A 26,814-nucleotide genomic window follows, 5' to 3' on the forward strand; every position below is an offset into this window, starting at 1 on the left:
ATTTCAATATTATTAATTTATCAGACAATGATCACTGTCATTTCATTTCTAATCACATTAAAACTGTAAAACAAGTGATAGATAAGTTTTAAAAATCAAAAGATAATAAACTTACATCATTTGTGTTAACATGCCAGGCCATATCACCATATGAAACCAGCTGACCATTAACATAACACCGTATTTCACTATTTCTCCAACGGTTGTAGATGTGAACAATGCTGATCATGTACCACTTAAGGGAGTTGAGAAAAGGCAACAATGAACATTAATAAAATTTTAATCAATTACAATAAATAAAAATCATTAAAATGTTCATGTCACATAAAAACTCAGTTTATCATAGAAAAATATTATAATTCAAGTTAAAAGCAAATGACTCAATCTGGCCTCAGACACTTCCCAGCTGTGTGACCCTGGGCAAGTCACTTGACCCCCATTGCCTACCCTTACCAATCTCCCACCTATGAGACAATACGCCGAAGTACAAGGGTTAAAAAATTAAAAAAAAAAAAAAAAAAAAAAAAAAAAAAAAAAAAAAAAAAAAAAAAGCAAATGACTCCAATTATGTATTTCGGACTAGCTAAAAGTTTGCTTTACTAACCCAGGTAACTGCTAAATACTTACTGTTTTGAGGTTTTGCTATAATTAGGTATAGATGAATAGGAATAAATGATATTAGTTCCCAACTTATGGCTACCATTTAATAAGCTTTAAAAAAATCTTTACATGGTTATGTTCTATATTTTATTCATATCAAGCTAAGAGAAAAATATCTAAGATATTACAAACTAAAACTAAATTTTTCCTCTTCTCTACAAAACCTCTTTTTCTGATCTGACTATGACTATTGCTGTTAATACTAATAACCTCAGAGTTATAGCCGACTTCTTTATCCTCCAACTTCCTGAACATCAGTTTTAGCAAAAGTATTCTCAGAATAAACCTCGCATTTATCTGTACATTCCATTCTGAATGTTAACACCTTAAGTCTGGCCTTCATTCCTTTTTTAATCAAGACTTTTTCTAATAGTCTCCTGCTCTGAAGTAGCTCAGTCTGCTGAGGAAGACAGTAAGCAAAAATTATAACCAAAAAAGATACATACACTTGTATCACTGCTAATATTACTCCTAGGGATAGTTTCAGAGAGAAGGCACTAACATTTCAGGGGAATGGGAAAGACTTCTCACAGAAGGTGAGGCTTTTAGCTGTGACCTGAAGGAAGGTATGGAAACCAGGCAGCAGAGATTAGTTAAAGACATGGAGGACAGCCAGTAAAGATGCACAGGGTTATGAGATGGAGAGTCTGGTGTAATAAATAGCAAGGATGGCAACATCACTGGATCTCATATCCAATAGACTATGGAAGAGGTATGAGGATATGGTCAGATCTGTTTTTTCAAATGAATTTGACAGCTTTGGATACACAGACAGGTGGTGTACAAAGAGACTTCAGAGAGGGAGATCAACCAAAAAGCCATTGTAATAGTACAGGTGTGAGGTGATAAGGGCGTGTTGTAAGATGGTGGTAGTATCAGGAGAACAAAGTGTACACAAGAGATGATATGAAGATAGAAACAAAAGGGCTTGACAACAAATTGGATATGGAAGGGGGGACAGAAGGAGAGCAATTAGGGTGTTAAGGATGAAATATAAGTTGTGAACCTTGGTGTCTGGGAAAATGGGAGTGCCCTAGAACTTAATAGGGAAATTCAGAAGTAGAGAGGTTTATGGGGAAAGATAATGAATGGTTTTTGACATGTTGAGAATAAGATGTCTATGAGATATCCAGTTTGGTATGTCTAATAGGCAGTTAGAGAAGTGAAATTGGAGGTCAGGAGAAGGTTAGGGCTAAAAAATTAATTGAAAATCAAATAACTGAATCCATGGGAGTTGATGAGATTACCAAGGGAAATAGTATAGAACAGTGATGGGCAAACTTTTTAAAGAGGGGGTTAAAGGAAAGGAAATGCTCATCTGTCAGTCTGTTTCTAAGGCAACTCTTTCCAAGTTTCATTATATTGTATCCTACTCATTGTATTCGTCAGATTAGGAATAATGTCATGTAGCCAGATAGAACATTTCAGGGGTCTGCATCTGGCCCGCAGGCCGTAGTTTGCCCATTACTGGTATAGATCAAAAAGAGAAGGGACTCATGACAGAACCTTGGGAGAGCCCTATAATTAGCTAGAGAAACCTGGATAAGGATTCAGCAAGGGAGACTAAGATCAAGAGAAAAAACTCTACCTCTTCTGTCTGAAACCAGTTCAAACAGGTAAGAGAAGAACAAGGAGAGAACAGTATTATAAATATATTTTTTTACATCTTAGAATCAATACTATTTATTGGTTCCAAGTCAGAAGATAAGTAAGAGCTAGACAATGGTGGGGAGGAGGGGCCAATGTTTAAGTTATTTGCCCTGGGTCACACAACTAAGAAGTGTCCAGGGTCACATTTGAACCTCCCGTGTCCAGGCTTGGCTCTATCCACTGAGCAACCTAGCTGTGTCTGCTCTCATTCTCTATAGTCTGGCTTCTGACTTCAACATTCAACTGAAATTGTTCTAAACAACTGCTAATGATATCTTCTTGTTTTCCTATTGCTTCTATTATTTCTGCTTTGTAGGCCATAAGTTCTACTTCCAAAGTTTGTATTTCTCTTTCAAATTACTTAGGAACATATCTTACTATGGTTCCATTCTGTCTTGGGAATCAATAAGGTCTTCTCCCTAATAGGATATTAATTCATTTTCCACTGTTTTTCAAATTTTATTCACTGATATCTGGACTTTTCTTAGCTGATCTGAGGCTATACTCTCTTCTGTTATTAATATCATTCCTGTTGGTATATTTGCTTGTGCTCAAAGTATTAGCTTTCTTTCTCCAGAAGAGGCAACTGATGATTTCAGTAATTTCAGGTTGTTGGTTGTTTTTTTTTAATTCCCCTTCATTCATTTTCTTATACCTACTCATTTGATGCTGATTTACCAGGGAGCTGGACCCCAAACCCTTCCCAGTCTCTTCCCACGCCAGGTAAGTCACAGGTATAATTCATATGTGGGGATGGAATTGGCCCAGATGGATTTTGGACATTTTCTCTCAGGCTTAGTTGAATATCACATATCCTTTCTCAGTTTCCTCTGTTTAGTTCTCTGGATAACCATTGTTAGAAAACAAATAGTTCCCATGTTGCTATCTCAGCCTGGTTAACCTGCCTCCTTTTGTTTTTTTTTCAACTGTAAAGTTTAGTTCTGTTACATATCTGGTTCTGCACTGTAGCCCTGCTACTGAAGTGTGGTAGGTCGTGAGGGAAGGGATAATCAGAAAACATACTATGTGATGGGGGCTACTTTTTTCTGTTACTAGTTCACTGAAATATTACTTTGGGTTCTTGATGCATGAAGATAGCTAAAATTGCTTTATCTCATGAATAATTCATATTACAGAGGTCTTTGAGAGCTCATGAGGATCAGAAAAAAAATATCTAGTCCTCTAGCTTGTTGGTCACATGAACTGGAAGTCTCACTGATGTTTTTTAACTGCCTACCACAATAAATTCCAGTGGCTTGAATTACCTCTCTGGTCAAAGATAAATTTGACTAATTTGACTTTTAAAATCCTTCACAACCTGGCTCCTTCCTACCTTTCCTGTTTTCTGAAATCTTATTCCCCTCCCCATACTTTGAAATTCAGGTAACATTGACCTTCTTATACAAGGAACATTATATTGCCCATATCTAGGGTATTTCCACTGGTTGTCTACTATATCCAGAATGCTCTCCCTCCTCATTTAAACCTTTCAGCTTCCTTCAAATCTCAACTTATTAAAATCTCACTTTCTGCAAGAACCTTTTCTCACCCCTTGAGATTGTCTCAAATTTATTTTGTGTAAAAAACAAAATGGAATGAGTTCTGTCTGTGTCGAGAAGTTTGGGAATAAACTATTTTCTCTAGTAAAATAGAATCCATCAGGAGAAAAAGTGTCCATTTGCAAGATTTGGTAAACCATTAAAGTCATTAAGACCATTAGAACTGATAAATGATTTAAGAGAAGAGGGATAAACAAATCACTTATCAAATAAAAACTAATTCTGCTATATTTCCCTGTCTTTTAAAGTCATCAGAGCAAAGTTAGCAACTTTTAAATATCTTACAAATAATGCAACTCTATCATTAGGATTTATTCCTCCCTCATTAAAAGTACTCTAGCACATTAATTTAAGTGACAATGAATAAAAAGTTAATTCTATTTTGAAAATATCAAATTATCTTACCAGAGAACTGGAAAGATAGAGAGGGATGATAAAATCAATGTTGGATAACATTATTCCACCACTGTTAGTTGTTTAATTTATACTGTTAATTTAACAAAAGTCAAAGGTGATCATGACATGTAATAATTATCTTTCACAATATGCTGGCATTTTATTTAGATTTAGAAATTATAAATTTCTGTGTAAACTTGGGCATGGCTCATATATTCAACACTAGTGATGGGCAAACTTTTTAAAGAGGGGGCCAAAGGAAAGGAAATGTTCATCTGTCAGTCTGTTTCTAAGGCAACTCTTTCGAAGTTTTATTGCATTGTATCCTACTCACTGTATTCGTCAGATTAGGAATAATGTCATGAAGCCAGATAAAACATTTCAGGGAGTCACATCTGGCCCATGAGCTGTAATTTGCCCATCACTGTCCTATACTTTTTTTTTTTAACCCTTGTACTTCGGCGTATTGTCTCATAGGTGGAAGATTGGTAAGGGTGGGCAATGGGGGTCAAGTGACTTGCCCAGGGTCACACAGCTGGGAAGTGGCTGAGGCCGGGTTTGAACCTAGGACCTCCTGTCTCTGGGCCTGACTCTCACTCCACTGAGCTACCCAGCTGCCCTGTCCTACACTTTTCACATAAAGTGTAAGGAGAGTCAAGAACTGGGAATGATTTAATGAAGGGAAAACTTTAGGGGGATGTGAGAGCAATTTTCAATATGAATAGCTGATATGTTATGTGGAAGAAGGAACAGATTTTGTTCTGGTTGGTCTGGTTGGTCCAGAGGGATCACTGAATTGAGGCTCCAAAGAGAAAAATTTATATTCATATAAGAAAAAACTTCATAATAATGAGATTCATTTAAAAGGAAAAGAAACTGTCTTGAAAAGGAATGGGTTTCCTTTCCAAGCAAAGACCAGATAGGCACTTATCATCATCATCATCATCATCATCATCATCATCACAACCATTTTTATAGCACTTTAAGGTTTACAAAATGCTTTACAAATAATATGTCCTCTGTCAGCTACTATATTTCAAGGATTCTTATTTATGGATGAATTTGACTAAATGGTCCCTTTTCAGCTTAATCTTTGGCATTATTTAGTAAATTTGTTTCCTCAAAATAATCATTTATGTTATGAACTAGCTGGCTTTCCAGTCACAGGCCCCATTCTCATAAGCCTCAAAGATACCAACAACATCAAATTTGTCTTCCTGCAAAGATTTTGCCTCTGTTTTGTTTATTAAAATATACTGTACAATCCAAAAAAAATCTGAGCCCACAGATTTATTTAAAATGGTTTCTTTCTCAAGTTTTATCCACTCTGAACTTGTAAACCAAGGAAAAATACACCCAAAATTCAACAGATTTTACAATTTATTTCATAGAACATGGGAATAAAAATATTTCACCTAAAAGAAACAATCCAAAATCATTTTCATTTTTACTTACTTTCCGTGGTTGAAAATCATACTTCACACAGTGCTGAAAACCTTTGCCCTTTGACTTCAGAGAAGTGACTATCAAACAGTTGCCAACAAAATGAGCAGAATAACCAACACCTTTACTAGTACGAAAACTGTAAGAAAGCAAGAGAGAAAGAGAGTGAGCGAGAGAAAGAGAAAGGAAGAGAGAGGGAAGTAGGGAAGGAGAGACAGACAGACAGACAGAGACAGAGAGAGAGAGAGACAGAGAGACAGAGAGACAGAGAGACAGAGAGACAGAGAGAGAGAGAGAGAGAGAGAGAGAGAGAGAGAGAGAGAATAAAACTGAATAGTATTAAATTACTATTAAAAGCATAATAAGTACACACAACTTAGCAAGCAGAGAAGAACAGGTATATATTTACAGACAAAACAATAAAATATAACATGTTGAAATTCTAAGTGCTTTGGTTGGGGGGCAGAGTTCAGAAAAGCAAAGATCTGAACTACTGAAAGGTTAAGAATTATAGAATATTTTAATTTGTATTCAAATACAGAGAATAACAATAATTACTGACTGATAAATACTGACAGAGATCCTGGCCTGACCATCAAAGGTCATTATCTTACCTGAAGAATGTGAAAGAATAAAAATAACAGTAAATCACATTTAGATGACATTTTAAGTTTTGTGAACATCTTTACATATATCATCTCAATTGATTCTCACAAAAATCCTTCAAGTACTATACATCTTCTTATCCTCATTTTACAGATGAAAAAACTGAGCCACAAAAAAAGGTTAAATAATCTGCCCAGTAATCATAGAACTAGTCAACCAGAAATTCCCTTAAAATTTACTTACTAAATTACTGATGCATAGTGAATTGCTTATTGGAGAAGTTTCCACTCTGCAAGTTCTGTATACAAAGGAAATAATCACTCCTTTGCAAATTTGCTTATAAAGCAAATGTTGCAAGGTAAGGTATTGGTGACAAATTTAAAATGAAAAAAAGTCACACCTCACATTCTAGTTGACTATTAAGAAATTCATACTGATTCACAAACACAAGACAATTTAAGGAAACACTAATAACTCGTGAGTTCAGGATAAGTTTTTAATGGGAAGTTGCAAATAATATAATGTAAGTAAAAGAGATACTTCCATTTGAAGACCTAAGTTCAAATATGTCCTCAAATACTATAGCTATAGGCAAATCACTAAATCTTTATTTGCTTGTTTCCTCAAATGTAAAATTAGGAGAATGATGACATTTATCTCTCAGGGTTATTGTAAGGATCAAATGACATATTATTTGCTTAAAGCACTTACCATAGCTGATAATATTAAAATGCAAGTTATCTTCTCATTCCTTTTCCCTTTCCCTTTATAAAGTGATAAACAAATCATGGTGGTATTATTATAATTATTTTTTTAAGCTGGAAAACTCTGCTTAGTACCTTGGGGCTTTCTGGTCCTGCAATACTCATTTGCTATGCTAGACTCCTTCCAAATGTGAGTTAATAGCCAAGTTTCCATTTTAGAGAGAAGTGCAGGCCAGTTTTCCATCATTCCCATATGAGTACTGCTTCTGAATCTAGATTTCACTACTATACCTCAGTGACTGTCTCATCCTAAAACTTCCCTCAGAGTCTTGAGGCCTTCTCATCCTGGAAGCACTTTTCTGCCATTCTGCTTTTTCTCCCATTTGTGAGTTCCTATTAAAGCTTCCATTTTAGAAAATGGCCCGAGCTGGCCATGTTCCATTTCTCTTCCAGATCTGATTCTGATTCTCTGGACTTTGATATAATGTCCTTATGAGTATCTTCCTTCATAGCTCCCAACTTTTTAGCTCTCTTTTGTGTGCTGCCTTTCCCCTTAGAATTGTAAGCTCACTGAGGGTAGAGTGCATTTTTTTCTTTTTTGTAACTCCACCACTTAAAACACACACATCCTGTCACATTGTTGTTCAGTTGTGTCCTACTCTTCATGACTTCATGGAAACATATCTTCCACTATCTCCTAAAGTCCATCCAAGCTCATATTCATTGCTTCTGTGATACCATCAATCTATCTTATCTTCTACCATCCACTTTTCCTTTAACCTTCAATCTTTCTCAACATCAGGGTCTTTTTCAATAAGTCCTGTCTTCTCATTATGTGGCCAATGCATTTAAACTTCAGCTTCAAGATTTGACCCTCCATTTAATAGTCTGAATTTCTTTAAGTATTGATTGATGTGATCTCTCAGTTGAAGGGACTCTCAAAAGTCTTTGCATCATAATTAGACAGTGTTGATTCTATGGTGTTCAGCTTTCCTTACAGTCCAATTCTAACAGTCATATATTGCTACTGAAGGAGCCATAGCATTGACTATAAAGATCTTTGTTGGCAAGGTGAGATCTCTGCTTTTTAGCATACTGTCCAGATCTGACACAGTTTCTATTTCTTCTCCCTCTATTTACCAGGAATTGATAGGACCAATTGTCAAGTTCATCTTTTGAAGTTAAGCTTTAATACCAAAGGCTTTTTAAATTTTCATGCTCTCCTCTTTCACCTTTATTAAGAGGCTTCTTAATTCTTCTTCACTTTCTGCCATCAGAGTGGTATCATTCTCATAACTGAGACTGTTGATATTTCTCCCAGCACCCTTAATTCTGGCTTTTAATTCAGTCTGATGTTTTGTACAATGTATTCAGCATATAAGTTAAATGAATAAGGTATACAAACTTGTTGTACTACTTTTCCAATCTTAAGTTAATCAGTTATTCCATGTTCAGTTCTAATTGATGCTTCTTTGCCCACGTAGAGGTTCTTCACAAGTTAAGTAATTTGACCCTGGTATTCTCATTTTACTGTAATCTACAGTCAGAGGCTTTAATCAAAAAAAGCACAAGATGATGTTTTTCTGGAACTCCTTTGCTTTCTCCATAATCCAAAGAATATTCTCAATTTGGTCTCCAGTTTCTCTGCTTTTTAGAAACTAACCTGCTCTTCAGCTACTTCTTAGTTCACAATTTGCTGAAGTTTGGCTTGCAACATTTTTTTTCTTTCTCTCCTGCCTTCTGTCCCTGCTCTTCCTTCTACTCTATCCCCTTCTTCTCTTCTTTCTTTCTTCTTCTTTCTTCCTCATGTCTTTTTTATTACAATTTTTATTTTTCCCCCAGGTTACATATCAATACAATTTCTTAATATTCATCTTTTGATATTTTATCATGCTTGTTCGTTCTCTCTCTCTCTCTCTCTCTCTCTCTCTCTGTCTCTCTCTCTTTCCCCCACTCCTTACAACCTATTCTCTTTCCTAAGAAGGCAGGTAATATGATATAGGTTGTATATATTTATCATATAAAACATACTTCCATGTTTGTCATGTAGTGAAACAAGACATATTGCTTATATTACAGAAAAATCACAGAGGAAATAAAAGTAATAAAAGTAAAGAAGGGTATGTTTCAATTTGCTTTGCATTCAACTCCATCTTTTCCTTCAGTGGTAGCAGATATCTTTTTTTATTTCATGAGTCTCTTGGAATTGTCTTGGATCCTTACCTTATTGATAATAGTTAAGTCATTCACAGTTGATCATTATACATTATTGTTGATACCGTGTACAACGTTCTCCATGTTCTGTTCACTTCATGTTGCATCACTTCATGTAAGTTTTTCCAGGCTTTTCCTGTGATCATTTTGCTTGTCTTTTCTTAAGGCACAATAGCATTCCATTACAAGCATATATCACAACTTGTTCAGCCATTTTCCAATTGATGGACATCCCTTCAGTTTCCAGTTCTTTGCCACCACAAAAAGAGTTGTCATAAATACTTTTACAAAGATTGGTTCTTTTCTCTTATCTGTAATCTTTTTGGGATACAGACCTAGTAGTAGTTTTGTAAGGTCAAAGAGTAGGCATAGCTTCCAACATCTTAAGCATAACTTTGCTCATATGTGAAATGAACAGAGCTGTTTGGTAATTAGAATATTCCTCAGCCTCACTCTACTTTAGGATTGAGACATAAACTAATCTATTCCAATCCAGTGACTACTTTTGAGTTTTCCAAATTTGCTGGCATATGGAGAGCAACATTTTAATAGCATCTTCTTTGTGGATTTTAAATAGTTCAGCTAGAATTCCCTCACCTCCACTAGCCTTATTGTTAGCAATGCTTCCAAAGGCACCCTTGTCTTCATTCTCTGGGATGTCTGGCTCTAGGTCTATAACCACACCATCAGAGTTATCAAGTGATATTAAGATCTTTCTTATATATTTCTTCTGTATAATCTTGATATTATTTCTTAATCTATTCTACATCTGATAAGCCTACCATTTTTGTCTTTTATCATGCCCATTTCTGCATGAAACATTCCATTAATATTTCTACTTTTCTTAAAGAGATCCCTTCTCTTTCCCATTCTATTGTTTCCTTCTATTTCTCTGTGCTACTCACGAAAATATTATTATCTCTTTTTGCTCTTCTCTGGAACTCTGCATTCAGATGCATATATTTTTCCCTTTCTCCTTTACCTTTTAAATTTTTCTTTCCTTGGCTATTTGTAAAACTTCATCACCTAGTCATTTGCTTCCTTACTCTTCTTTTTCTTTGGTATGTTTTATATTGCTTCCTCCTAAACAGCGTTGTGAACTCTGTCCATAGTTCTTACAGCATTCTATCTACTAGTTCTAATCTCTTAATCTACTTAATCCATTTCTACTCCATATTTAAAAGGGATTCTATTTAGGTCATACCTTGAATGGTCCCCATTCCTACCTACTGTTCTTATAAGCATCCAGAGAAAGGAACAGTCAAATAACATTAAGAATCAAAGTTATTAATAAAGTTAGAGACCAAAAGTTTGAATTATTTTGTTTTATGTCATGAAAGAAGTATAACTATAAAGCAATCATACCTTTTATTACTGGATATTTTATGAAATGGTTTTAAAGATAACTATGAAAGAAAGATCTAAAAATATTTCCATGAGTAAGTTCTAGAATGGTTGTGTACACATGTGTGCACATACACACTCACTCAAATATATCACTGGTTCCTGTCTGTTGTCAAGTTAGATGAAAGGTTAATTCAAAGGAGTATTAGGCAAGGCTTGTCACTTGGTCTCACTTTTTACGTTCTGCTACATTCAAGTAAGAAGACAAAGATTTAAACCCTTTCAGAGAATTGAGACAATCAAGCCTTTATCTTCTTACTAGTACCAGCACAGTGTAACATATGAAAATCTGGCCCCTCTGTTGCTGCTGTATCTATTCTTCCTGTTTTTGGAAGAAAAGAATTGAAGATGGCTACCACTTTGTTAGTTTAAAGAGGTCAGGAGAGGGAACGATCAAGAATTCCAACAAAGAAGTCCAAGGTAGGCTTTGTAGTCCAGCTTCTCTAACACAGAAGCCACAAAGATCCAAAAGTGGAAATGGAATAGGAATTCATCCACTGGCAATGGTTTACTTGAACATAAACTTGGTCAGATCAATGCTATGCTAAAACTGTATTAAATCTAAACCTATGCTATCTAGGGTCAGAAACAGTATAAGGGAGAGTATATCCCACAGGTGTTGGAGAGGTGTTTATACTTGTATTTTTGCTACATCTTCACAATAAACAACCCTGTTAAAAAACTAATTGATGTTAATTGTCCTAATGGAACTGGGGAATTAATTACTAGCTGTTAACAGTAGGGAAATGAGAAGAGAATGGGAGTTAAAGTCAGTAGCATTAGAAAGAAACACTCATAACTCCTCAGGTATACCACCTAGAATTTTTAATGAATGATTAAGTGACTTGGCTATGGAACACTAAAGCCAGAAAATCCCTGCATATTTTTTCAAATTCATGTGAAAAAAACAAACAAACATGGACTTAATTTTCTCTTGATATCTACTATCTATTTATGTATTTGAAGCAACATAGAAACAGCATCTTATTTTGGTAAGAAGAGATAGGTTCAAATCTAGTTATTTAGTGTCTGTGTAATCCCGGCTAAGTCATTTAGCCTTCCTTATCCTATTTCTTCATGTGTACAATGGAATAATAATACCTACATATGATCTAATTTATAGGATTGTTGTGGGGGGAAAAATTGCTTTGTAAACAAAACCATATACAAATGTGAATTATTCACTTTAACATAAATACGCAGCTGTAAGAATAATATAAGTAAAATTTATTTTTAAAAAGAGGTTCAAAATTAAACAAATTACTTACCAATAAAGATAAGGTTTATCTTTATCAACATTGATGTTATTTAATGGATCCATACGAAACCAAGTATTGAGTGTAAACCCGTTTTGGTAAGGCCACTTTGCTATAGGAGGCAATGCAATTGCCTACTCCCCCAAAAAAGAAAGAAAGAAAAAGAAAACAGAAAAAAGAAAAGTATCAATTAACAGTGAATGGAAATAAGTCATAATATGGTTAAAAATTTTCTACTTGAGTTGTAACATAGTTCATTTATTCACAAAAAATCCAGAAGAATTTGTATCTCTATTACATAATTATGTAACTATATACATGGCAGAAATATAATGATGTGAGCACATATAGAATATATAACATACAAATAAAATGCAAAAAACACCCCTAAATCACCCTCAAAAGAATCACAGAATAACAAAAACACCTGAAAACAAATATTGGAGCTCAGAAACAACAGACAAAGAGATGAGGCAGTGCTCCAATCCAGAACAACATTGAGAGATAAAAAGGAATATTCATTTCAATGGAATATAAGAAGGGAGTGCTGAACAAGCCTCAGCAGGACTCAGACCTAATATAGCACAACCAGCATGAAAAAGAGAATAGCTGACTCAATCCAACCACAATAGGGTAAGAGCAGAAACCAATGTAATATACAACAAACAACAGTAGGAGAAAAGCAGCCTTGCATAATCTAGCTAGAACAGAAATTGTGTGATCTAACACAGGTAGAAGTGGGAGGGACTCAGGCCCCCAAGGCCAGCCTTGGTGGGACTGGGCATCCCCAACCACTTGAACTCCATAGCTGCAAACCTGCACACAGCAGGCCATCCAGGCCACCTGAAGAGTGCTCAATCTGAGACTGAGATAACTGAGCTAACTCCAGGAACAGTACAACTGTAGGACAGCACTCCTTCCACCTCAGGAATGAAGCTAAGCTTCAGCCTAAATCATAAAGTCAAGGGGAAAAATAATTCCAAAATTAGCAAAAGACTGAGAAAAAGTCAGATGTCAGGAAAATATCACAAGAGAAATGGCCAAAATATAAATTCCAAAGAGGACAGCAATACAAAAAAGTGGCAATTAAGACACTTAAGATTGCTTTAGTATGATAGATACCTAATGTATTTAATACACTTAAAGCAATCAATGAAAACGATGGGGTTAAACTAATTATATTACTAATAAGAAAGTGATAACTAATGCTCAAGATATCTATGATATCTGAAGTACTTAATATATCTAAAGTGCTCAGTTTTCTTAAGATATTGAAGATACTTATGAACTTTAGAACAATTAGAGCAATGAATAGGAGCATATATAGATAGAGCAGAGAGTGAGTTAAATATAATGGGACATTTTTTAAAAACCAAGAGAAAAAAAAGTAATACTTCCAAAAGAGAAAAGGAGGAGAGAAAGTTGGGAGTAAATTATTTCATATGAGGAGGCATAAAAGAATTAATACATTAGAAGGAAAGATGAGGGGATAGTGGACAATGCTTGAACTTTGTTCTCATCAGCACTGGCACAAAGCAGGAGTAACACTCAAAACAGATATAATGGTGATGGCAAACCTATGACACAAGTAGCCATTTCTGATGACACAGTCGCATACAGAGAAGAATGCCACGGATGAAACATTTGCTGTAGTGTAGTGTAGACATTACACACTATAGACGACAATTCTACCTATATTAATTTGCTCATTTTAGTTTATTAAATACATTTATATATTACAATTCTACATTTTTGTTATTTAAACTATAAATAACGTGAAATTGTGGTGTTTTTTTCTCAAAGTGACACACCACCCAAGTTTTGCTCGGTTTTTGGCGAATTTTGGCACACCAACCTCAAAAGGTTGCCCATCACTGAGATATAGAAATCTATCTTACACAATATGGCAGAAGGAGAGGGAGAACAAAAATAAGAGGGGGCAGACAAAAGGGAGGGGGAATTTGAGAAAGCATGTAAACAGAAGCAAAAGCATTTGTGAACAGGAAAAAGACTAACAAGAGAGAAAGAGAAGGTTAAACAGGAGAAAAATAAGCTGGAAGGAAACAGAGTTAGTCATCATAAATCTGAATGTGAATGAGATAAACTCACCCACAAAATGGAAGAGGAGGATAGCGAGCAGATTAAAAGCCAGAATTCCACAATATGTTGCCTACAAGAAACTCATTTAAATATTAGAGCAAAATCTGCTGGGCTTCAGCTAAAAGAAAATTATTGTGCTTAAGAAATGACAAACAGGGGGGGAAAATGATGAGCAAGATGGATTCAAAAAAGTTAGAAAGACTTATATTAACTCATATAATGCAAAGTGAGCAGAAGTAGGAGAACACTATATGGTAACAGCAATATTTTAAGGATGATCAACTGGAAAAGGCTTAGCTAGTCTGATCAAGCCAATGATCCAAGACAATTTCAAAAGACCCATTATAAAAAATTCTATCTCCAGAGAGAATACTAATGAACTCTGAATACAGAATGAAGCATACTTTAAAATTTTTTCGTTATTCTAGATTTTATGGGTATGCTTTCTTTTGCAAAACAGCTGTAGAAATGTTTTACATGACTTTACATGTATAATTGAAATAAAAATTCTCACCTTCTCAAATAGGAAAGAGGGATGGGAGGAAGGAAGAGAACTGGGAATTCAATGTAAAAAATGAATGTTAAATATAATTACATGTAATTGGTAAATATTTAAAAAAATAAAATAATACACTGCCAAATGTTAATTCATTACCTCTGCCATGAAGGAAATATAATTAGCAATGAATATTGTTAACAGATGATGCCTATGATTTAGGGGGAAAAATTACATTACCATATCAGGTTATATCTATAACCTACTTTTTTTTAAAGAGAGAGCCTTGAGGAATAAGAGAATGTTAAGTCTCCTCTAAAAATGTAGAAAGTAGCACATTATTGTATACAAACAAATATAAAGGGGTTAAAAAAGCATTTAATCATTTGTTAGACAAAAGATAATCCTTGTTCTTAAGGAGCTTAGAATCTCTTTGGTGAAATTTCCCCCAAAAAAAGGAGTTTGGGTGGTGAGGAAGTTGTAGAGAAGGGGCCAGAAAAAGAAAAGAAAAGAGTGGTATGAATTATGACTGAGACTTGCCAGAAATAATGTTCCTTAAAAGTAGAGCCCCATGGCTCAAGTTCCTCTAGGGTCTGGTCTCTGGTAGAGCAAGAGAGATGTTGGAGACTGGAGAGCAGATCACAAGAGAGGTGACAATTATATATCATATTCCATACAGATCTAAATAGAAGCAGCAATTTGACTCTCCAAATGTGATTTGTATAAATCAGAAAAAAGTCACTAGAATAAATGCTGCAAATATTAAGCAATTAAGTTTTGGTAAAACTATTATGAAAATCACATACTGAGGAATGCCTCGCTTCAATTATTAGTTTACATGCTAATTGTATAAAATTCTTATCAACAAAGTAATGCCTCCTAAAATTTCTCTAAGCTGAATGATCACTTTTTATGTCATCTTCCATAAATGTAAAAATGAGGGGTGAAAGCATTTATTTATCCCAAAACTACAATTATTTGATGGTGGGAAGGTGGGAGAGGTATGAGAGAGAACACATAGATTGCGAAATGTCAGAAAATGAATAGATACAATCTGGAAAAATATAATTAAAAAAGTTAAAACAATAAAAAATTTTGATGGAATCAAAACATTGTATTAAAAATATCTGGGGGCAGTTGGGTGACTCAGTGAATTGAGAACCTGGTCCAGAGAGAGGAGGTCCTGGGTTTAAATCTGGCCTCAGAAACTTCCTAGCTGTGTGACCCTGGGCAAGTCACTTAACCCCCACTGCCTAACCCTTACTGCTCTTCTGTCTCAGAACCAATACACAGTATTGATTCTAAGATGGAAGCTAAGAATTATATATATATACATATATATATATATATAAAGGGCATTCTGCAAAGATAAAATTCTATTTGAATTTGACCACTGGTTTTTAGAAAGACAGATAAAATACTTAGCATCAAAAATGGATATATAGCAGCTAAAACTATGGTAATTACTTTTCATTGAAGAAATTATTTACATGCAAAATTATTAATAAATTACAAAAAATGTTATGTTAATTAATTTCTGGTCTTTATAACCAAGCCCCTTTCTACCTTTCCAGTATCCTAACACCTTTTTCCTCCCCTCTATGTACTCTGTGAACTAGTGAAACAGTCTTTCCTGCTATTTCTCCCACACAACTCTCCATCTTCTGACTACATGTATTTTTTTTTACTATCTCCCATACTTGGTATGCTTTCCCTCCTTAACTCTACCACCTGGTTTTCATTACGTCTCAGCTCAAATCCCAATTTCTTCTAAAAGGGGCCTTTCCCTTCCCATCTCACTTTTCCCCAACCCTACCCAGAATGTCTTCTCTCTGAGATTATATTCCACTCACATTGAATAAATCTTATATGTACAAGATTTTGCTTATGATGTTGGTTTTCTAACCCCATTAGAATGGGAGTTCCTTGAGGCAGGTAGTGTGTTTTTGTCTTTCTTTTAACTCCTACACTTGTTACATTGCCTGGCACATGAAGTACTTAATAAAATATTCTGGTGAATAAACAAAAAAATCGTTTATTTATTATTATAAAAAACATTATATACAGAGAACAATGCTAAGTGCTAAAGAATACCAATAGAATATAAAGACAGTTCTTACTCTTAGGAGCTGACATTTTAATAGAGGTACAATACATAAAAAATTTTAAGTACAAGTCAGATAGAAAAGTGCCATGGTCCTTAGAGTGTAATACGAAAATAAATGGTAATACATGTTCTTTAATATTTTTCCATTAATAAAACTATATTGGTTGGATCACCTGACAGTGTCAAGGCCTTTTGTGGCAGGAACTTTCTTACTTATTTTTTTTTGGGGGGGGGGGCCTTCAGTATCTACAAATGCTGAGGAGACTTACATGCATACAACTGAAGACACATCATCTCCTGAGGTTGCTTTCCTGGACCATAGTTTCAGGTGCCAGACTTGAAGCAATATTGGTGATTCAGAGGTGATACCTTTCCAGGTTTTCTGAGCTTATATCCTTATTGGTGGTACTTGGAGTCATCATTAACAGCAATGAAGATTACAGGTCCCTTATTCACAAGGTTTGCTCACCTTGTTGATAGCTTTGAGAGACTTGGAAGCAAGGTCTGGAAAACACTGCTTTTCCTAGAGTCTTGGGTTGTCTCCAACAGTACTTGAGGGAAGGTGATAGTTGAGGTGGTTCGATTGGCCTGCCAGAAACCATTTATATTCTCCTTTATACTGCCTTGCTGCATAAGCTAGACTGGTCTGCCTAAGAAGAATAAGTACTACTACAGTGCCTGTTGTTCCACTGACTATCTGAACAACTCCCCAATTTCACTCCCCCATCTATGAACCACATAGGCCTACCTGCTGCAGCCTGTGACTCCTCCCAGGCCTGACCCAACTAGCCTGCCTGCTTAATGGGCATGGTTCTCTGGGGCTTCCAGGGTCCCAGGTCGGACTGTGAACCTACCACCACAGTTCCGGGAAAAGCCTTGCCAGGAGGTACCAGAACTGAAATGCCACATGTCCTGGGAAATGCTGCCTCTGAGTGAAGCTGCACTGCAACTGCCAGGGATGGGAAGGTGGTAAGTCATAAGTCCTCCTCTCCCTTCCCTGAACTCCATCCCACTCCTTCCCCATACATAAACATGGCAGATACCGAGGCAGTCTCTGGAGGGAAGAGGCTTATGGGACTGATAAAGGACAAGCATCTTTCTGCTTTTATAGGCAGCATCACCTCATCTGGTGAGTGAATCCAAGCCTCCTTCCCCCATGAGAACCACCCAAGACCCTAGAGAGTTCAACCATGTCACAAAAGAACTTGAAGAAGCTCCAACCTGTCCTATTCAATGGAGCTGCTGATGTTAAAAATGCAAAAGGAATGCCCTACAGTTTCCCAAATACAGTCCAGTCTACTTTTTTTCCTGCAGATATTCTTAGTCCAATTCATTGTCCATATGTAATGTCTATTCTAAATATACGAACCAATGTACTAATTCAATTGTCTGGCCATCCAAATGTATATCATTCTGGGCAAGAGGCATTTTTCATCCATCATTTTTTTCCTAAATAGAAGCCATATAACAGTGATGGTGAATCTATGGAATCTATGGGCATTCCTATAGTCTCCCAGCAGAGTTTGTTACTAGAAAACCAGAGGGACTCAAGGGTGGAGCTGTCCCCCTGCCCTTCTCCATGCACCTGAGGACATTCCTGACTTCCCTCACCCCTCTGATCCTCAGATCAATAGGAGTGCTTCCTCCCTCACCAGTATGGTGTGAAGATGAGATTAACTCTATACCCTGTCCATTTTTCAATTTAATCATCAGAAGAGTATGCACCGCATATACACTTAAGAGGGGGAGGTCTATAATCCACTTGTATGAAAATAGGTGATGAATCAGAATCAACTGACTATCCCCTGGGCAGTCCTAAGCAAAGCTTTAGCTGTAATTGGCACACATAAAATGGAAGGCACAGGAAGTGAAGAAAGGAATGGTCTTTAAAAATGGCCAGAACTTCCTGGGACCCACTCTTTTGACTTGAACCAAACCCTGGAGAAGCTTTGGCTGAGGACCTTGGAAAGCTTTCTTTTTGAACTACCATGTGGGTGAGGTAAAAAGACTGACTCCTTCCTAGATTTTTTGAAGGGACTATCCTCAGGAGAGGCCTCTTCTCTTGGGAGAGGCTTTGTGACTGAAGCCCTTGCTTTATTCATCACCAGGCCCTTGGCTCAAGGCTGAGGCCCCTCTGGCTGAGGAATAATTAGCCCTGCCTGGGTTAAGCCAGGGGCCAGAGAAAAATACTTAGCATGTTAGGTTAGATATCTTGCCCTATCCTCTCTGATTTTTTTACTTTCACCCTCTATTCCTTTTATAAATAATTCCTAGCGACCCTACTCTCAGATAAATTTAGTCCAACCTTTTACTTTTACCCCTTACACATTTCTGGCCCTTATACTGGGGTATGTGTGGGGGGAGGGTAAGAGGGGGGACAACAGCACTCAGTCTCTAAAAGGTTCCCCATCACTGCCCTATAATGTTCCAGGGCCTGATGAAGTCAACACAATATTATCATCAAACATGAGCATTAGAAGGTCTCATCATCTTTGGTAATCAATTCCATTTACCTTTATATTCTTTAATAGGGCATCTTCCATGCCATTGGCATATACCTTTATGCTTCTCCATCTTTTATACTTCATTTGCTATTAATGATTGAAATGTTATTTATCAGAATTATCTTTGGTTATATTCCCCAAAGAATCTTGTATTATATAAACATACTTATGAGAGACTCCTCATTGGAAGAGAGTCCTTATGTATTGGTATTCTAATCTCTGAAGTAAGAGGATTCTTAGTGGTCAAAAACATTAAATATAGCAGAATCTTGTCTTCTCTTTATCTTTTAAGAAATTATGACTGTAAAGATATGTCTTTTGTAGGAAACATTTTATTAACATTTACAGGTTCATATTTTTGAGAATTCCCTTAATATGTATGCATATCATTCCTGCAAAGACTTTACTGCAGTAGTTTTTATGTCTTCCTCTTTTAGTTCATCTAATTTTGTCCTTCAGAGTGAATTGTACTCCTGTTTGGCACGAAAGGGAGAAGGAGCCACAGGTATACATTGTGAATAAAAATGTTAGCCATGGGGTCAAAGCTATAGTGAGAGCAGTAGAGAGGGTAAAAAGGTAAGAAAAGAGGGGCACACGGCCTCCAAGACTGAAATCCACTTTAAAGTGACAAGGGTTATCATGGAGATTAGTGACAAGTTAGTTATGCAAATCATTCCAATTGTTATGACCTGTACCATTTCCCATAAAGTTTTCTTCAAGACCAAACTAGATACATGACCCTTACCATATAGCCATGTAAGTAATTTACTTGGCAAGTAAACTGAAGGTCAAACACTTCATAATGTCTCTCACAGGTATTCAAATCACAAGAGTGAACCTTTGGAGTTAAGATTCCTGGCTCTGGGAGTTGATGGATAGCACTGAGCACTGCATATTACTCATGTTGTCAGTTTTATATTCGAAGCATCCCCACAAATGACTGCTCTACTACTCTTTCTCAAACAACTGGATGAACCATGGCAACAGAGAGGAGATTTCTTTCTCTTTGGCTATCTCAGTGGTGTTGCTGGCAGCGAATGTGGAGTGTTACACCTTCAGTATTGAACACTTAGCTATAGCAGTGCAAGGGAGTAGAATTGTCTGTTAACTCAAAGGCAGAAAATCCATGGTGGCAGGGTTTTTTTTTATTTTTTTTTTATTTTTTAAAAGAGCTTTTTTTTTTATTAATTAATTTGGAGCATTTTTCCATGGTTATAGGATTCATTTTCTATCCCTCCCCTCCAACCACCCCCTCCCATAGCCAATGCATAATTCCACTGGGTTTAACATGTGTCATTGATTAAGACCTACTTCCATATTATTGATATTTGCACTAGGGTGCTTGTTTAGAGTCAATATCCCCAATCATATCCCCATCAATCCATGTGATCAGGCAGTTGTTTTTCTTCTGTGTTTCTACTCCCACAGTTCTTCCTCTGAATGTGAATGGTGTTCTTTCTCATGGTGGCAGGTTTTAATGAAGATCTTCTCAAGACTGTCACTGATAATACTATGTCTGATCTGATTCAGACGTAAATCACTAATAAAGAAATCTCATAACTTTTCTAGAAGCATCTAAAGAGAAGAGAGCATTTGCTTTTCTGAGAGCTGGATGTGACCTTCCAAAACAGGTCCTAACTTCAAAAAGATTTTATCAAAATTGGTCAGTATAAAGAAGTAGCTTTAAATTAAGGAGAAAGAACTAAACTTTGACTGTTTTCTCATTGTTCTTTAGTATTTATGAAATAGTAAATCTGCACATCAGGTGATAACAGGCATCTTCCCTGAGAAAGTTTAGATCAGTATGCTTGCATCTGACAAAGCTTCATGATAAAAAAGGAATATATTGTGCTTAGTTACCTTTAGCACCTTAGGAATTTTTTTTGACAATGAACATTTGAAATTTGGTGCAGAATATATTTAGGCATCTATTCATCAAAAGTAAAATAGAATATATGATTGTATCTTTTGGGATAGTCAAGTCAAATATAAGTTTAGCATTCCAACATAAATGAAGACTATTTTATAAAATAAGATAAACAATAATAAAAAATGTTTTGCAAATATATAAAAATGTGCATCTGTTTAAGACCTTTTGATGTTCTGTGGACCATATTGGGGATGGGAACCATTGTTTTTTACCTATTTTGTGTTATTTTCTTCTCTCTGAAATATATATGAAACATGATCATCTTTTTAACACAAATATTCTTCTCTCAGTGATCTTATATAATTGAAACCTTGCAATTTAGGAAAAAGCAAAGTTTTCAGCGAACCCAAATGTAAATGAGACTTATCTAGTAGGCAAATGCAGCTATTTACACAGATAATCAGTGGTTATGGTTAAAAAATGAAAAAAGAGAAATATATGATGGGAAGAGAAGGTAGACCAGTAAGTAGTAGGCATCAGGCAATAATAGATGAACAACATAAATAATCACCTGGTACCCACAAAATGTTAACAAGTCTGAAAAAAACGTCCATTTGGGTAGTTTTATGGAGACTTACTATGAGAAAACAGTGATATATATCATATAGGATGAGAAGGTAAAAATGAAGTATCAATGGAGGAAACTCCTAAAGAATGAGATCATAGAGACAAGTGATGAGTATAGTTTAATACTTTTATCATTAAGGAATCAAGGTCCTATTATAAATAGCTGGCCAAAAGAAACATCTCATTTTAAGATTTTCACTGATGTCATTTCTAAAATACATTTGCTTTTGATATATTAAACATGATCATTGTTTCCCTAATGAAATTATTTTTTTCATGTTAAAAAAGACACAAGGAGAAGGACAAAGTAGTTGGCAAGACAAAGAAATAACAAGTAGAATGTGTTAAGACAACAAAACAAACTGGAAGAGTATACTAGTGAGATAAATTAGTGAAATTGATAAAAAGTTGATATAAGTAGGGATGTACTTGCTATTGGATTTATGTAGGCTAATAAAAAGATAGTTCTATGTAGCTTTCAAGTTAATACATGGTAACTGGCTGTAAAGAACTTGGATGCTTAAGAGATGAGGTGTAAACACCCACAGGAAGATTTTTAAAAATTATATTGAAAACTTTAATCAATACGGAGACACTTTTAGAGAAATCTGAGTGTGATGTTTACAATAAAACGATAGACAAATAACTACCTGTGTTCCTAGTACATGTAGGCTGCTTTTCCTCTCAGAAAAGAAGTAAAAAGTCTCAAGGACTACCTCTCCATATTATAGGTAAGGGATAATGAAGTATTCCTAAAGAAAAAAGAATCAGTTCTTTAATAGGACAAAGAAGAGCTGGCAGAGAGAAGGGAAACTTCATTCTAGTAAGGAAATTAGAGAATCAAAAAGAGCCACACAAAGAAGGAACAGAAGGAAAAAGACAGGTGTGTCTACTCAGCAAAAACAAACAACAACAAAAAAAACCACGGTGAGAATCTTCATTAAGAGAAAAAGATGTTCTGACAATAAAGCACTTGCTTATCCTCTAAGACAGTGATTCCCAAAGTGGGCACTACCACCCCCTGGTGGGTGCTGCAGTGATCCAGGAGGGCAGTGATGGCCACAGGTGCATTTATCTTTCCTATTAATTGCTATTAAAATTTTAAAACAAATTAATTTCCAGGGGGCTAAGTAATATTTTTTCTGGAAAGGGGGCAGTAGGCCAAAAATGTTTGGGAACCACTGCACTAAGAAATGCAATGAGACCCACAAAAGCTATGAGATGAGAATCCACATAATAAGAGATAGAAAAGAATAGTGGTGACTTCCGGTTAAGATGGCGGCAGAGTAAGGAGCAGCTGCTCGATCTCTCCTGACCGAACCACACAGGACCCCTCAAGGGGAAATAAAAACGAGTCCAGAGGAACGAAGGAACCCCACAACAGGGCGCAGCATTGAAGGTACGCAGAATCGGGGCATTTCCACACTTTAAAGGGGTGAAACAGTTCACACTAAAACACGAGAGGAAGAAGCCCCTCCCCCACCCCCCACACCGCACAAGCGGGTAAACAGGACTGGGGCAACCAGAAAATCACTGGCAGCCCCTGAGCCCGTACCTGTGTGCTTCAAGACGAGGGACCCCAGGTGGCTGGGACTCTCCCTGAGCGCCCACGTGGGTGAAGGCACTGTCTCCGGCTGGGACAAAGGCCCCTAAAACGTGGCCTTTCCCAAGCACTGAAGGCATCGCCTCAGGTGCGAATAAAGATCTCCAGCCCACAGACTTTCACTACCTTCTGCAGGGGTGAAAGCAGGGCCCTAAGAGCATCAGCGCAGGCAAAGGCAGTGCCCTAGGCTTGAATAACGATCTCCAGCCCAGGCTTGGACCTCCAATGAGGACCCAGTGCAGACCTGAGCGGGGCTGTGGAAGCAGCCCCAAAGACTGCTGAAGGAACCGCGGGCAGAGGGGCAGACCGGGAACTACCAGGAGGCCTGACCCCGAGGACAAGGAGACCGGAGCCCCCCCCCCCCCAAGCTTGCAAGGCCCAGGCAGACCCGGAGTGCAAAGACAAAGCGGAAAAGGGGCGGGGCTAACAATGGCCAGCAATAAGGAAATCCAGAAGAAAAAGACCATCAAGAGAAACTCTGGAACACTGGACAACTTCTACACAGAGAAAATCCAGACAACAGAGGAGGGAAAACAAAAATCCAAACCTCCCCAAAAAAATGAAAGCTGGTCACAAGTTATGGAAGAGTTTAAAAATGAAATGCTAAGGAAGATGGAAGAAATCTGGCAAGAAAATAACAGTTTAAAAGGCAGAATTTCGCAATTGGAAAGTGAGACAAGACAACTGAAGATCAAAAATGACCAGATTGAAAAGGAAAACCAATCCTTAAAGGCTAGAATCGAACATTTAGAAACCAATGATCTCTCAAGACAACAAGAACAAATAAAACAAAGTCAAAAGACTGATAAAATAGAAGGAAACATGAAATATCTCAAGGAGAGAGTGACAGACCAAGAAAACCGGTCTAGAAGAGACAACTTGAGAATCATTGATATTCCAGAAAAGGCAGAAATCAATAGAAACTTGGACTCCATACTTAAAGAAATTATTCAGCAAAATTGCCCTGAAGTTCTACAACAAGAGGGCAATATAGACATTGAAAGGATCCATAGAACACCCTCTACACTGGACCCAGAAAAGTCAACACCCAGAAATATAATAGCGAAATTGAAGAGCTTTCAAATTAAAGAAAAAATCTTACAAGAAGACAGAAAGAGACAATTCAAATATCAAGGAGCACCAATAAGGATCACACAGGATCTGGCAGCCTCAACACTAAAAGACCGCAAGGCTTGGAATACAATATTCAGAAAGGCAAGAGAGCTGGGCCTTCAGCCACAAATCAAGTACCCAGCAAAACTAACCATATACTTTCAGGGGAAAGTATGGGCATTCAACAAAATTGAAGAATTCCAAGTTTTTGCACAAAAGAGACCGGGACTAAATGGAAAGTTTGACACTCAACCACAAATATCAAGAGAAAGATGAAAAGGTAAATAAGAAACAGAGGGAAAAGAAAGAAAACTCATAGTCTTTTAAGCTTGATTCTTTAAGGGCATAAATAAGATCTAATTATCTGTATTACTAGGTGGAGAAATGCTATGTATAATTCTCTGTAGTGAACTCTATACACTATTATAATATTCACTATTATAGCAACCAGAAGAATAATTCATAGGGAGAGGACAGGATACTAAATGGTCTAAGAAGACATGGGGGGTGGGAAAGAGGGGGGAATAGTAGGGGACACTAAGAAAAATCTGAGTAAATAAGAAAAATAAGATATTCTATTACACACAAAGAGGGCGTGGGAAGGGGAGGAGATGAATAATATCATAAGAAGGAGAGGAAGAGAGCATAATCAAACCTTACTCTCAGTGTAATCAACCCGGAGAGGGAAGAGTAGCTTTATTATCCATCCGGATAAAAAACTATCTAACCCTACTGAGAAAGTCAGAAGGGATAAACCAAAGGGAGCAGGGGAGTGGGGAGGCCAAAAAAGGGAGGGGAGAAGAAGGGGGAGGGAATTCATTTGGTCTTTAAAAAAAACAAAAAGAGGGGAACAACAAAGGAGGGGGCAGAAAGGGAAGTCAATCAAGGGAGGGGATAAGGAATACTGGCTCAAAGCAAACCACTGGTGTAAAAGAAAATAGTGTAATAAGAAGGAGTGGGTCTAGGGGAGGATACAAAAATGTCAGTGAATACACAACTAACAATTGTAACTCTGAATGTGAACGGGATGAACTCACTCATAAAACGGAAGCAAACAGCAGAGTGGATCAGAAACCAAAATCCTACCATAGGTTGTCTACAAGAAACACATATGAGGCGGGTAGACACACACAAGTTCAAGGTTAAGGGTATGAGCAAAATCTTTTGGGCATCAAATGAGAAAAAGAAGGCAGGAGTGGCTATCATGATCTCTGACAAAGCCAAAGTAAAAATAGATATGATTAAAAAAGACAGGGAAAGTCATTACATCCTGACTAAAGGCAGTATAAACAATGAGGAAATAACACTGCTCAATATATATGCACCAAGTGGTAGAGCATCCAAATTCATAAAGGAGAAACTGGCAGAGTTCAAGAAGGAAATAGATAGTAAAACCATACTAGTGGGAGATCTAAATATTCCTCTTTCAGATCTAGATAAATCAAACCAAAAAATAAATAAGAAAGAGGTAAGAGAAATGAATGAAGTCCTAGAAAAATTAGATTTAATTGATATGTGGAGAAAAATAAATAGGGACAAAAAGGAATACACCTTCTTTTCAGCTGCACATGGTACATTTACAAAGATTGACCATGTAATAGGGCATAGAATCATGGCAAACAAATGCAAAAGAGCAGATATAATAAATGTAACCTTCTCAGATCATAATGCAATAAAAATTATAATCAGTAAGGGCACCTGGACAGGCAAGTCAAAAACCAATTGGAAATTAAACAATATGATTCTCCAAAACCAAATTGTCAAAGAAGAAATCATAGAAACAATCAACAATTTCATTGAAGAGAATGACAATGATGAGACATCCTACCAAACTCTGTGGGATGCAGCCAAGGCAGTACTCAGGGGGAAATTTATATCCTTGAGTGCATATATTAACAAATTAAGGAGGGCAGAGATTAATGAATTGGGCATGCAACTCAAAAAATTAGAAAGCGAACAAATAAAAAACCCCCAGATGAAAACTAAATTAGAAATACTAAAAATTAAGGGAGAAATTAATAAAATCGAAAGTAAAAGAACTATTGAATTAATAAATAAGACTGGAAGCTGGTATTTTGAAAAAACCGATAAAATAGACAAAGTACTAGTCAATCTAATAAGAAAAAGGAAAAAAGAAAACCAAATTGACAGTATTAGAGATGAAAAGGGAGACCTCACCTATAATGAAGGGGAAATTAAGGCAATCATTAAGAACTATTTCACCCAATTATATGGCAACAAATATAACAATTTAGGAGATATGGATGAATATTTACAAAAATATAAATTGCCTAGATTAACAGCAGAAGAAATAGAATACCTAAATAATCTCATATCAGAAATAGAAATTGAACAAGCCATTAAAGAACTCCCTAAGAAAAAATCACCACGACCTGATGGATTCACAAGTGAATTCTATCAGACATTCAAAGAGCAACTAATCCCAATACTATATAAATTATTTGATATGATAAGCAAAGAAGGAGTCCTACCAAATTCCTT

General features: G+C 36.4%; 1 protein-coding gene across 1 annotated transcript in view; it reads right to left on the reverse strand.

Moving 5' to 3' along the window:
- The window catches only part of NBEA (neurobeachin), an 800,789-nt gene that overhangs the window by 652,936 nt on the left and 121,039 nt on the right, over positions 1-26,814 (reverse strand). Inside the window, exons 5-7 of the mRNA XM_044668958.1 lie at positions 11,905-12,026; positions 5,721-5,847; positions 116-235 (exon numbers count right to left, since the gene is read on the reverse strand). Of these exons, the coding sequence (XP_044524893.1) occupies positions 116-235; positions 5,721-5,847; positions 11,905-12,026 (369 nt within the window). The remainder of the gene's footprint in view (positions 1-115; positions 236-5,720; positions 5,848-11,904; positions 12,027-26,814) is intronic.

This window comes from Gracilinanus agilis, chromosome 3, assembly GCF_016433145.1.
Source record: "Gracilinanus agilis isolate LMUSP501 chromosome 3, AgileGrace, whole genome shotgun sequence".
In the NCBI taxonomy this organism is placed as follows: Eukaryota; Metazoa; Chordata; class Mammalia; order Didelphimorphia; family Didelphidae; genus Gracilinanus; species Gracilinanus agilis.